Raw genomic sequence first — 13557 nt, 5'->3', positions numbered from 1 at the left:
TCTTTAACTGCCTGCAGGAGGAAACTTTTCACAACTGGAAAATGCAAGCCATTACTGCCAGCCCTGGAGCATGGAGACTTTACTTCATTAATCATAGCTGTCAGGTTCCTTTCCATAAACAGTAAGCTGTTGACATACAAAATATCTTCTGTTTTTCATAGAAAAGCAAAAGGGGGAGATAGTGAAATATATAGGTCACCAAACTAAATGCAAGCTAGAGTCAAAATAGAAAGTTTCATGCCCAGACTGAACCCAAGGTAATGCAAAATTCTAAGGTCACTGGAAATCCTCAAGAGCACAGTTTTATATTTAAATATAACTCAGGTAGATAAGCTCTTGTGAAACAAATGCATAATAAATAGAGATACAGTGATGATGTTTGAGATAGTTGATAAAGGGAAGATGTTTAAACTTTTCTGCAATTATAGTTGTTTTCTGGTAATAGCCAAACATATGATATATGCTTGTGGTTGTGCACACATCTGCCCCTTTTGGGTTCTGTCTGTGTTTTAACCTATTCAAGCAGGGAAGCCAGAGCTTGTAGTGGGTCAGAATTGGAGCTTAGATTCAGAGGGTCAGCTGGGGTCCACACATTACCTAGTATTATCAGAAAGAGCAGCTATATTCTATGCCTGCCTATCCTGATCCCTGATCCTCCTGATGAGAGGAAGGTGGTTTGGAATCAGAAGGAGAAAATACTAACATTAAATGCAAATGAGGAGGAAGAGATGGAATCCAGAGTTGGAGAATTAGGTCAGTTGCGAGAGCAGACAGGAAAGTGTTTTTCTGAGACAAAAAGAAATATTTGTACAGGATGAAGACAAGTTACTGCTGTTTTCAACACTACCCCCTTAGAGCCTTCATTCTCTGTAATTGATGTGGCCTAGTAACTACCTAAGTGCCTTTCTGCTTCTACTTTGCTGCCCTGCAGTCTGATCTCCTTTTATAGTAGTCTTTTTCTATAAATCAGATCTTCCCTTTCTCTACTTAGATCCCCCATTGCCTTCCCCTAGAAACTGGAATAATTTCCAAATTTCTTATTCTGGCTATTCAGTTCTTCTATTACCTATTACCTCAGTTCTCCTCTACTCAAAGTCTTTCACTATTTTTCTGATTTGTTCTGCTATAGTGCCATTGTATTTTTTTCTTTTCTTTTCTTTTTCCCACATAAATTTTCCTCAGCTTGGAGGACTTTGCACTCACTGTTCATTTACCAGGAACACTCTTTTGCTCTGACATTTACATTTTTGGCTTCTACTCAAGATTTAAGGTTCTGTTCAAATATCCTTCCTAGTTATTCAGAGAGGTCTTTTAAAACCACCTAATCCAAAATAGTACATAGCACTGGCTAGTGTTATATTTTTGAGCTTGGAAAACCTGCCTGGATGAGAAATCTTTATATGTGAGTCTAGGAAGTACAGACAGAATAATTTACTAGCTGTAAACAAATATTGGGCCACTATCTCCCAGATGGTGAATTCTATGAATGGTCCTTGCCAGTTCAGTATCTATAAAAATTTTCTCATGGTCAAACATGACAATCCATGTGAAAGTGCTCGGAAAAAGTAAGAATTGACATGAAGCCAGCTGTTCCTAGGCAAAGAACCATGGAGTGGCACATGCAGGTATAAGGAATTTATAATTCCCAAAATAAAATCATGCAGAGAAAGAAAAAATTTCTCTCTGAGAGAACTTGGATTTGAAAATTTTTCAGTTAAGAAATTCATATAAGAGGCTAGAGTTGTGGCTCAGCGGTAGAGCACTCGCCTAGCACGTGCGAGGTGCTGGGTTCGATCCTCAGCATCACGTAACAATAAATATAATAAAGATATTGTGTCCAACTACAACTAAAAAATTGCTAAAAAAAGAAATTCATATAAGGGGAATGTTCATTTCACAGGCCATTTATCATAGATCCTAGAATAGAAAGAGAGTTAACAAATGATGGGTTCAATCTCCTGCCTTAAGAGAGAGAAAGCATCATTTAGATGTTATCGTGGGGGTAGAGGGGTCAGACTACCTGTGCTTAAATCTTGACTCTTAGCCAAGTGTGAAATCTTAGACAAATCACAACAAAACCCAATATTGTGTGTACTTATATTCTTTAAACATAAAAATATAATGTCTACCTGAAATGAAATCCTGGGAAGATTTTTGTAAGATGACTTACAGAAAATGCTTTGAGTCATGCTTCTTCAATAAATGCTATTTTTATCTTCATTTTGCAAACAAAGTCACTGGATGTCAGAACATCTAAGATATTTGTTCAAAGTTGCACAGCTGATAGATTGTGAGAAAAGATCTAGCACCCAGAACTTCTGACTCTTGAAGTCTTGTGGATACAACTAAGACTTTTGAAAGGATTTTTGTTGTTAAACATATTTAATGACTACAGTAAACATTGACAACAAGCAATGTTTCTTACCATATCATTTCTTTTTACTAAAGAAAAAGATACACATAAAGATGCATGAAAAGAGCTGGAAGAAGACAAATAGTGGGTGTGCGGCAGAAGGAGTTTGAGAGTATGAATGAGTTTGTTTTCTTTGTGCTCATTATCTTTTCCATGCTATCAACACCCAGAAGTTAAGGCTTTATATTTAGAAGAAAAGTTATTAAAAGATGAAAAACAACATGGACAGCAATACTGAAACCCCTACATCTCTTGAATGTGTGATTATGCCAAATCCTTATTGTATGAACACTGCTTTGCATTTTCCAAACAATTCTAAATTAGACTCCTTCTGAGCTCCCATAGAGGATTGTCATTCTCCACCTTGCTGTCCTAAATCTTTGTTTAGGTTACACTCTATACATCTTTCTTGGGTATCTTGTATGGTGGCACATAAAAAACTATTTGATGAATGGCATATCGACTGGGACCCAAACTTTAGAAATTGTGTTCATTAAAGACCAGTCCAAATTAAAAATTACTGAGTTGCTTTATAGTATCCAATTCCATATACTAGTGAATTATTGTTAAATATTTTTGTATTCTATTTCTAATCAAAACTTTAGGCCTCCAAATATTTTCCTTCTTATATTAAGCCTGTGTAAACCACACATTTAATGATCCTATTTCCTACCCAAATAATATTCCATATTAAGACGATTTTAATAATCATCCTCTGAAAAAATGCCCTGAAGCTCTTTACATAAATTATTAAAGTAGTTTACAGTCTAAGTTTTAAGGCTTTGTCAGAAAGTTTTGAGCCTGTTTTGCTAGCACAATTATATACAGGAGTTTAAAAAGCAATGGAAAATATGTGAACTGTTGAGCAGCCTCTTTGTGTTGCCATGCATAACATACCTGCTGACTTCTGGAGGATTCTGGTGAAATCCATGGGACAGGCTTTGATCTTGCAGAGGCCAAACTAGTCTGTTGTCTTTCACCAACAAGCTCCAGTTAGATAAATACCTACCAAATGCTTCCTCACATGGTCAGATTGAGAGAGTGAGAACTAGTAGTGCAAAAACAATGCATCTCACAAATTATCAATGAATTATTATATAAGCACAGAATCCAATCATCTTCTGATGGAAAGACAGTTTTGGGCATCTGAATCATAGAGACAGCATTTGGAACAGATGGCTAGAGGCCCCAGTGGACCCCTATCCTCTACATTCTTCTTTTATTTGATCACATGTCACTCTAAATAAACATCAGTGAAGTACATAAGACATTGCACAGTTTTAATCTTGCTGAAAGTGCTTAGACTTCTGGGCGACAGCCAAAAAAAATAATGACAATAATAAAAGCAGTAATAACAACTAACATTTATTGAGGATTCACTCTATCTTGGACACTGTTATAAAAAAGTGCTTAAAATGTATTACTGTCTCTTATAAAATTCCTCATACAGTTTGCTATCAGAATTAAGGGATTAACTCAGGCAAAGTTCTTAGCACTGGGCCTTACCACTATATTGACTTACCAGTAAAAATTTGTTGTTACTGTGTTTGGTAATAACGATCACAACAGGAACAATTGCCTTCTGCTCCAAATAAAACTTTAAGAGGCTCTATTAAACTTTGGGTCCACAGATAGAGTCCCAAGGCGTTTAGCATCTCCAAATCACCTACATCTACGGAGATGAGCATCTGACGGAGATTAAGAGATCAACAAATATTTATGAAAACACCCAAATTGTATAGATGTGTTTGTGAGTAGATTTCTCATGGAAGAGAGCATGTGGTTTTGTTCAGACTCTAGAGGTTTCATGGTCTGAGAAGTAAAAGACCACTGCTGTAATAGAGAATGTGTCACTGCGTGAGTAAGGAAGACTAATGAGAATAATGAGGAAGTGGAGAGGAAAGATCTCAGTGGGCTGGCTCTCCACCATCAGAGGGTTAGAAAAGCCTTGTGCTGCCAGCCTCTGGGCTGGCTGTTGGGGCAGCCCCAGCTCCCTCCCAGCACCTTAAAGCTCCTATTTACCCTCTGGACCATTTACATAAGACTCTGAGGGATTACTGGCAATATGCACATCTAGCCTTGAATGGAGAAATTCAATGCTGGATACTCTGGTTTTGTAGGAATCATAAAAGGCTAGACCTGGAAAGAACCTCATACATAATCTATTTCAGGGTTTTCAAATTTGTAGCAGATGTGTGGCCACTCCCCTTCCTGCACCCAGGGAAGACATCCCTAATTGGGGACAGCATTCTTTACTTCTGTGCCTTTTGAATTCTTCTTAATATAATATTCTATGCAACCGTTATTTATTGATTGAATTAGCACACACAAAGAAACCAGTTTTTCAGCCCTATCACATGTACAAAATCTTCATATTAAAGTTGGGAAAATCAAAAAGATGGCATTTGATATATCTGGGAATTATATGTCTGAGTACCTTGAAGTGTTTTTGAGACAATTTTGAGACAAGAAAGGATGCTGTCTTCAATCTACGAACTGTAACTACCAAATATCATCTTTGCCCTTGCTGTTTTTTTCCCCTGATTTTTTTTTCCTCACAGAATAAAAAAGGAAGCCCTTCTAAGTGGTGATCATTGAACTCCTTCCCCCACACAAATCTGCAAGGCAGCTAAAAGCCCTGAATGATGAAAAGAAATTATAAATGAGGATTTTAAGTGCTGTTCTATAAGTTATTCTATTGTATTTAATAAAATAGGTAAGCAAAGGATTTAGCCTCCAGCCACTTTCTCTTCTCTTTCAGTATCCTTGAGGAAGAACAGTCTAAGAAAGTCCTATAATTAAATCTAGGAGTCTTGGGGCTCTTAGAGCTGAGTGGGGTTCACTCAATTACCCTTTTGAGGCCTCAGTTTCTCCTACTGTAGTAGGAAGATATTGGAACTTCATAGAAATAGTTCAAAACTGGTCAAAGAAACTGGTTTCCTCACATATGGGAGAAAAATAAACGACTTTTCTACTCAACAGATGAACAGGAACATTTATTTATTTTCTTGTGAGTGTATGTATGTGTGCGTGACAGAGAGGGTTGGGGAGAGAAGCATATTTATGGTGACGGTGAGGATTGGCCAGAGGAAGATATGAAATAAAGTGAATTTTCATCTTTTAAAGCTGTTGATTAAATAACATAGACTCAGCTTTGAAATAATTAAGCATCTACGATGGTTCTAGCAAATTAAAATAAAATGCTCCCTCTGCACAATGAGGGTGAATAAAGTATGAGCTTCTTTATGTACTATTCCAATTGAGTCTATGGGAGAAATTGGAGAAAATGAGTTTTTAAGTAGAGCAGCAGAGATTAAATTTAAAGTTCTGGCACAAGCTAGTTTTTTTTTTTTTTTTTTTCCCTCACAAGGATGATAAGGGTTAGCAGGGAGGGGAGAATTGCTAAATGCATAGCTTTCTTTCTTCCTTCTTTATCATACATGCTAAGTAAACTGGCTTAAATCCCATCCTCTCTCCTTTGCATGGGCCTCTCTTTGAAATATGAAATCTACAGATATAAATTAGAAAATAAGCCAGTATTATGTGAAAACACATTTATTGGCTGAATAATAAAACTTAGCTAAGGAGTCATTAGAATTAGAATCCCCTCCCCCCCACTCCTTGAAGTACAAGTTTCTAATAGGCAAAGAGAAGCAAAACCCCTGAATGAGAAAAAAAATACATTGATAACTTCAATCATAGGCTTCTGCGTGGGGTGTTCAAACTACTTTTTTGTAATTGACTCTTGCACTGATGACAAAGCATAGACACACAATGAGACATAACAAATCAGCATATCAACATGAGAGGGCAACTACCACAAAGTTTAGACTTCTTCAATGTTGCTGCTGAAACTTACATACACCCACAGAGGAAACTTGCAAGCATCTTCCTATAAAGGATGATTTGCACATAGTTTCCCAACAATATGCTTACAAAAAAAAAAAAAGGCAAAAACAAAAACAACTCACAGACCATGGTTAATAAATAAGACAGAAAAGCAGAAGAAGCAAGCAACTTCCATGGATTGGCAGGCATAAAGAGCAACCCCTTGGACCTCATTTGAAAACCAGTCACTTTGTTTGTAAAGCCCAAGAGAGAAAGCTGAAGGTGAAAGGAGCTTGTCACTATGCTCCTTGGGTATATCCCCATAATCTCCAGGAAGGGGAAGTTTAATCAGTCTCTCCTGCATAGCCTGTATCCTTTTGGATGTGGCTGAAACAAATATCTCTGCAGAGTTATTTTAAAGCTCACTAGGAAAGAGGGGCATTGCTTTCAATCGTTCTTTCCCACGGATAGATAAATCTGCAACAATCACATAAATAATGTACAGAATTAAAACAACCACTTCACCTTCCAACCCTTTCTTTCTTTTTAAAAGATGATTTCAGATTCATTCTCAAAGTGCAAATCTGGATATAAAATATTATAAGAGTAAGGAAAAATTTAGCCCCCTCATCCATCCCCCACCCTCCACTAAGGAGCCGATTTGATTGCTCTCTCTGGCATTTCCACCTCATACTTTAAGATAATCGTTTTTCAGCCGACCTAGCCGAGTCCCGTGGCTCCTGATGGTGAGGGCCAGCAGCTCATATTTGTCCCTAAGCCCTGTGGAGATGTCCAGCGTTTCTTTCAGCAGGGACTTGGTGTGGACCAGCATCCCCAGGAAGTCCTCGTTGAGCCGACTCTCCTGCAGGCTGTCCTGTTCCTGGCCCTGCTTGAATTTGCTTTCCAGCTCAGTGAGGGACTTGTCGGAGTTGGAGTAGGCATCCCCGATCTGGTGGGACTCCCGCCGCAGGTACTTGCCATAACTCTCTTCCCCATCCAGGTCGTAGGAGATGCTCTTGCTGATGCCCTCCAAGACGCGCCCAGCATCCTCCACCTGGCGGCCCAGCACGGTGAACTCCTCTCGAAGGGTGAGACTCATCAAGCGACTGGCCTGGGTCCCTTCCCCTTGGGAGCAGCGCCGACGGTCACTCACTCTGAAAAGCAGCTGGCACTTCTCGGGGTCATCGTTCTCCTCATAGTCCCCGTCGGGCACGAAGTAGTGGTGCAGAGTCCCATTGGACATTTCTGGGTAGAGAGGGCCGTCGAAGTAGCCCTGACACAGGTGGCAGAGGAAACCCATCCAGAAGAACTTCAGGACCATCATTCTGAAGATTCAGGATGGCCAGGGACCCCAGGAGAAGACTCTTTTGTCCAGGAACAAGAAAAGGGGTCCCCTGGGGAGTCAGTGCCTTCCTGAGACAGCGTCCTCCTCCGTCCCCGTCGGCTTGCTGCACTGTGGCCCCTGCACCCCAGCAGGCTTCATGTGGCTGTGGGCGACAGCGCCTGGGTAGCACTGCCCCGCAGCAGCGCAGGGTGCACCTCGCTCTGCGTTTGCTCAGTGGCTGGAGCTCCCGCTCTCTTGCAGCCCAGACGGGATCACAGGGCCGAGGGGAGAAGGCCTCCTGCAGAGCACTGCACGTCGCTGGCTCCGTTGCCCCTTGCTCCTGGGAGATGGAGCTTGTAGAAAGAGAGAGAAGCTCTTGCTTTCTGACACTTTCAACTTCTGGACTGGGTGGGAATACGGAGGGAGCTTTTCCTTTGGCTAAAGATATCCTAAGGATCTCTGGGCTCTCAAATTACAGCTGGTTTCGTCACTTGGAAGCCAGGGAACAAGTTTGGAAAGAAACCTCTCACCAGGTCTCTGTTATTAAAGGTACAGGGTCTCTTTTTAAAGATTGGAAGGAGACATCCTGAAAAACAGAATTCAGCTTGAAGGGGGAAATGAGAAGAGAAAGAGTAGAATTTCTAAAACAAAAAGAGAGTTTTGCTATTAACATACTGCAGGGAAGTATGCTATGAACATACTCTGGAGAAATATCATTTGGTAAGTTTAAATAAATATCAGGTTGGATTTGTGGAGTACATCTATTTTCAACTTTAAAACAATTACCTTTGAAAACAAATTTGAAGTGTTGGAAATGGCAGTTTTGCTTACAAATGCTTAGTTAAAATTTATAAAAATAAAACCTTCAGAGTAATAGGACTAGAAAAGTGATTGATACACCATTGATCATAGGCATATGACAAAAAAAACCCTGCAAATGGAATTTTTCCAATTCAATACGTAAAAGGACAACTGAGATCTTTATTTAACTTTTATGGAAAACCATCCATACTGAACTCCTGTACTGATTCTTTAACCTAAGACTTTACAGCTATTGCCTCTTCTGAAGTACTTTGAAACTTTTGGAGAATATAAGGTTGGCATAGTTGTCTTCATTTTCCAAAAGGAAATAAGAAAGGGTAGGATGTTAAACAAATTGTTTATAGTCATACAGACTAGTTGGACTATTAAGGTACAGAGTCTTTTAATTTCATTTGGAAGAAATCCTTACTTTTTTCATGAGGCAGTTAGTTTCTTGTTTGTGAATTTACTAGCAAATGTCCATTTTACAGGCCATTTATTTGCTCAATAGATGTTTCTTTAGCATTTATTTTGTGCCAGATTCTATTTTAGGTACTGGGAATGGAGCAGTGAACAAAAGCAGAGACAGATAATTGTCCTCCTAGAGCTTTCATTATGGGAGATGGAGGAAACAATCAGTGTAATATAAATAAATACAATGTTTATATGATAGACAGTGGTATGGCTGTAGAAAAACAAAACAGAACAGGGAATAGGTGAGAAAGAGAAGCAGCACATCTATTTCTCTTTTGAAATGCAATGGAATGATTCATGTTGATTGGCCAGTGTTCCCTATCTCTCTCCTTCCTCCAATCATAAAGGACAGGTTTCATTGAGAAACTTAGTGCCACACAGTTCTGAGATTATCCCTCTCATTGTCATTGCTTTTGTTGACCTAAGCCACCTGGACTCCTGGATAAACAAGGGAATTCCAGTTAAGTAACTGGATATTTTTTCAAAGTGCTGTCATATGCATAGATTTTTTTGAAGCATGTTGACTGCACATTTTAATTCTTATTCAGATACTTAGCATCATGCAAACATAGACCAAAGGAATTTTCTTAGTGTTTTTGCCAACTAGAAAACTACAGCTAATTTTCACCCTTCCTAGCAAAATACTACAACCTCTTCTAGTTTGCAGACTGAACTGTTGGACTCACAAGTTGCATTGCTTCATTCCTTTTTCCCTGGGATATTCACAAGTGACAACAGATGGATTCAAATTGGCTGTTTGGCCAAAGAAGAGAGGAGGAATTTACTCTGATTCACTCCATTCTTGCACAATTCCCCCAAGATTTACTAACCAATTCAATTAAGTAAACTTATTTTAAGCGCTTACTACTTACTCCCTACTTACAGGGTGCATTGTTAATTTGGCTAAAGATATAATGGTGTGCAAAAAAAAAAATCTACTGGTTGGAGAGTCAAGCATATAGACACATAAATTCCTGAGAAGAAAAGAACTAAGTGTATTGACTTTCTTTCTGCAATTACCTCATTTAAAGATACAACTGTCATGTCATGTATAAGTAAATGAAAGCAAAGTTTACTCCGATTAGAGGAAAAGGGAAATTCATTGACTCACATAAAGCCTGAGATTAGATTTTCAGACAAAGGCCTGGTCCAGAATTTAGTTCTTTCACCATTTCTTCGTTCTGTTTCCTCAGCTTATAATCATTCTTGGGCAGTCTCTTTCATTTGTGGTTCCAAGATGATTATCAGTGTCCTTGGAGGCTACATGCTCCCTTATTCATGACCAGCAGGAATGACAGGTTGAATTTCCTGACAGTTCAATTTCAAGCAACTTGAATCAGACTCAGTGCCCACAATTGGCCTGATTTAGATCACGAATCCATCCTTAGATTTACTATGGTCAAACACTTTTGATAAACCACTTGACTGAAGAAAATAAAGGCCCATTTCTGTAGCTGAGGTCGAGGAAACATACAAGCTCTGTGGCTGGGTAGCTTGAGGTCCTGTTTAGGAAAGGAACAGTTTGAGAATAAATTTGAGGAAAGTACTATAAATATTCTCTTTACCCCACATCTTTGTCTTCATTAACCATCTGGAAGACATTGCTACCCTTTTAAAGTAGCATGTTATTAGGTGTTTAGCAGCTGGCTGTATGTGGGTGGTGGGATTGTCATCTGTAGGATTTGCTAATTTTCATAGTGTAAATACTCTCGCTGTGGCCAACAACACTCATGCAAGTTTGGGACAGCCTTCCCATCATGCAGATAGATTAGATGCAGATAATCCCAAGAGAATAGAAAATAGTAAGCATCTAGTAGTTAGAAATGTTGAGTTTTGCACATGTATTTCTTTTGTTTTAATATGGTTTAATTAATTATAAGTTTAAATGGTTTGAATTTTAGTAATGGCTATATTTAACAACTGACATTCAAAATTCTTGAATATCTAACAATTAACCTCAAGAGTCAGTGCTAGCCATCTCTTAGCATACCGTGCGTGGCCTTTTGGTTAAACATTTCATTTTGTTCACTATTAGGTTTTTATAGTAATCCATTCATATGTGCCCAATTCCACCTTGGGCTAGTGTGCTAAGGTCAGAGCTAAGGCAGACTTTTGAGGATTGACCTAGAATACACAGAGCCAAAGGAAATGTCCCAAAACAGACATGCCAAACAGAGGACTTGGAAGAGTAAAGTCAAGAAGTACAATCTGCTAATAGGAGCAAGAGTTGAGTCTAAGACTGAAAACTGGAGACACAGAGGAAAACACAGGAACTGGATAAATGTAAGCATAAAGGATGACCTTAGTAGCTGTGGCTGGAGTAATGCAAGTAAATAAACACCATTACCCAGTCTCAGCTGTTCACATGTAATTCCTGCTACACGGTGCTGGCAAGGTTTACTAGCTTCAGATTTGCTTCTGCTTTATCATTTTCAGTGCATTTTGAATCTTGTTCTTTTGGACCAATTATCGTTTTAGAGGGGGAAGCAGGAATGCAGTTTGACACTATGAGCTTAAGGCTCTCTGATTTCTCCTGGTTCAAAAGCTTTTGAGGTCTTCTTACTGCTTGAGATTATGGCAACAGTAGAACTTTTATAGAAATGGGGCTTCTATGCAGTAAGCAATAAAGAGAGTTTGGGGGATTGGGTCCTACCATGTAGCCTAGAAATGTAAAAGGATACTCTGAATGATGAAATCCCTAACTCCCAACATCTCAAAAATTGTAAGGCTGAGTCCCTGGATCCATTTGAAGAAGAAAAAAAAGAACAAAAGGTGTAATTCTGGATGACAACAGGGGTTCACTGAAATGGGAGGAAAAGGGAAAGGGAGAAGATAGAGAAGATTTAGAGAAGCCTGTCATTTTAGCACACTAGTGATTATTTGTAATCAAATGAAAGATAACCTGTGGTAGTCATTAAGTAGTCATTGCTTGCAAAAGGTAAGGACAAAACAACAACAACACCAAAAAAAAAAAAAAAAAAAAAAAAGAGAAAATTAAGGAAGGAAAGGACATAGCAGAAAAGGAAGAAAAGAATAAAATAATTTTGGTAGTCTGTTTTATTTGTTACATTAACTCAGTGAAGTGGTTATTATATTTATTATAAGATCATTGGTTGGGGCAAGAAGAAATCTAGTTAAAAAGAATAATACACACACACACACAAAACAAACAAACAAACAAAAACAAAACAAAGTTAAATATCTAACAATCAATAAAACACACTCTTAGAAATTTATTTACAAGGAAATAAAGACACTGTGGGTAGAAAGTGTGATCATTTCTTACCATCTTTTTATATTAGTGAGGATGTGCTATGCTGTGCTTTTGTAATAAACATCACAGAAACGATGATAAATTCAAGTTCTCTGCAGGTCCATGTAATTTAGCAACTCTTCCCTACATGGCAACTCATTTGCACCATCAGAAACAGGAGGCATCCTTGGTTGATTTTGCAGAGAAGGGGGACCCTGGAGTCTTGTGCTGCATTTAAAATGCATTGACTCAGAAGGGACATATGTCCCCTTTGCATATAGCCCATTGGACAGTGACATGACCCTGTCTTGGTGCAAAAAGTTCTCTCTCAGTTTCCTGGCTGTCATATCTTGAGCCACTTTCCTTCTGCCATAATTTTCTGTCTCACCTTGAGCCCAGAACTATGGAGTCAGCACACCATGGACTGAACCTCTGAAACTGTGAGCCAAAATAAACTTTTCTTCTTCTGTGTTGTTCTTGTCAGGTAACTGGTCACAGTGATGCCAAAGCTTACTAAAACAATACACACCAAATCCTAGAGAAGAGCTAGAGAGAGTCCGTGAGGTAAAGGTAAGAATGAGAATCTGAAGGAAGGAAAGGAATTCAAGGGTATGGGATTTTTCCAAATAGCTGGAGGGAGAAAAGCATCCCATAAAATAGGAAAACCATGGATTAGCTCAACTGAAGGGGATTTTGGGGACAAAGATACTATGTTGTGCATGCGGGGTGAAGAGAAGAGAGAATGGCATGAACAGCTGACCTCTGAGGAAGAAAATCAGTCACTGAAAATGAGAGCAAGATTTCATTCAGAAAAGGACAGCACTTTGAAGAGGTTGTGTTTTGTGCCAGAGGATCAAGTGGTGTACAAGTCTAAACCACATTCAGTTAAATGCTTGATAAGAACTCATAATCATTTGGAAGGTAGTTCTTCCACTGTTTCTGACTCCCCAATAGCTTGCCCCAATAATTAGAATGAAATTCAGTCTTAGCTGGCCTACCAAACTTTGAATTGTCTGGTCCCAGTCTCTAAATTTTTATATCCTGGGACTCCCAACTTTGCTTACTCTGCTCAAGCCAAAATCTTGTATCTCATCTTACAGTCTTCATTTGGGCTGTGTCTCTTCCTGGAACCTTCTTTCCCAATTCCTTTCCTGTTTAATGGATACTCCAATTTCAGGTCTTAACTGTGGTGTCATTTCCTCTGAAAGTCCTTACTTGATTTTGGGATACTGATTAGTTCTCCCCATCATATCTTTTTATACAACTCTATTCATTTTATCAGGGCACTTTCCATTATTTGTAATTATACTTCTTATATTTATTTGTTCTAGGTTTGTTGTCCCCAGCTTTACTGAAACCATATGAAGACAGGAAATGTGTTTACTTCTGCCTTCTCAATGTTCAGCATAGTGTCTGGATCACAGAAGTTGCTCAATGAATATATGTCAGCACCCTAGCTAAAGT

The 13557-nt window shown here is 38.8% G+C and overlaps 1 protein-coding gene across 1 annotated transcript; it reads right to left on the bottom strand.

Moving 5' to 3' along the window:
* Positions 1 to 3190: 3190 nt before the first annotated feature.
* On the bottom strand, positions 3191 to 7983 carry FIBIN (fin bud initiation factor homolog). Its single transcript, XM_081281085.1, has one exon. The coding sequence runs from the start codon at positions 7563 to 7565 to the stop codon at positions 6930 to 6932; it is 636 nt and encodes a 211-aa protein (XP_081137211.1). The 5' UTR covers positions 7566 to 7983; the 3' UTR covers positions 3191 to 6929.
* Positions 7984 to 13557: the final 5574 nt, after the last annotated feature.

The sequence above is a fragment of the Spermophilus citellus genome, assembly GCF_964194105.1.
Source record: "Spermophilus citellus genome assembly, chromosome: 2".
Lineage (NCBI taxonomy): Eukaryota > Metazoa > Chordata > Mammalia > Rodentia > Sciuridae > Spermophilus > Spermophilus citellus.
Note: the sequence above shows the minus strand (reverse complement) of the source record. Positions and strands in the feature narration are given on the sequence as shown.

Excerpts from the sequence above, each read along its gene's own strand:
- FIBIN (XM_081281085.1), bottom strand. The coding sequence starts at position 7,565 with ATGATGGTCCTGAAGTTCTTCTGGATGGGTTTCCTCTGCCACCTGTGT.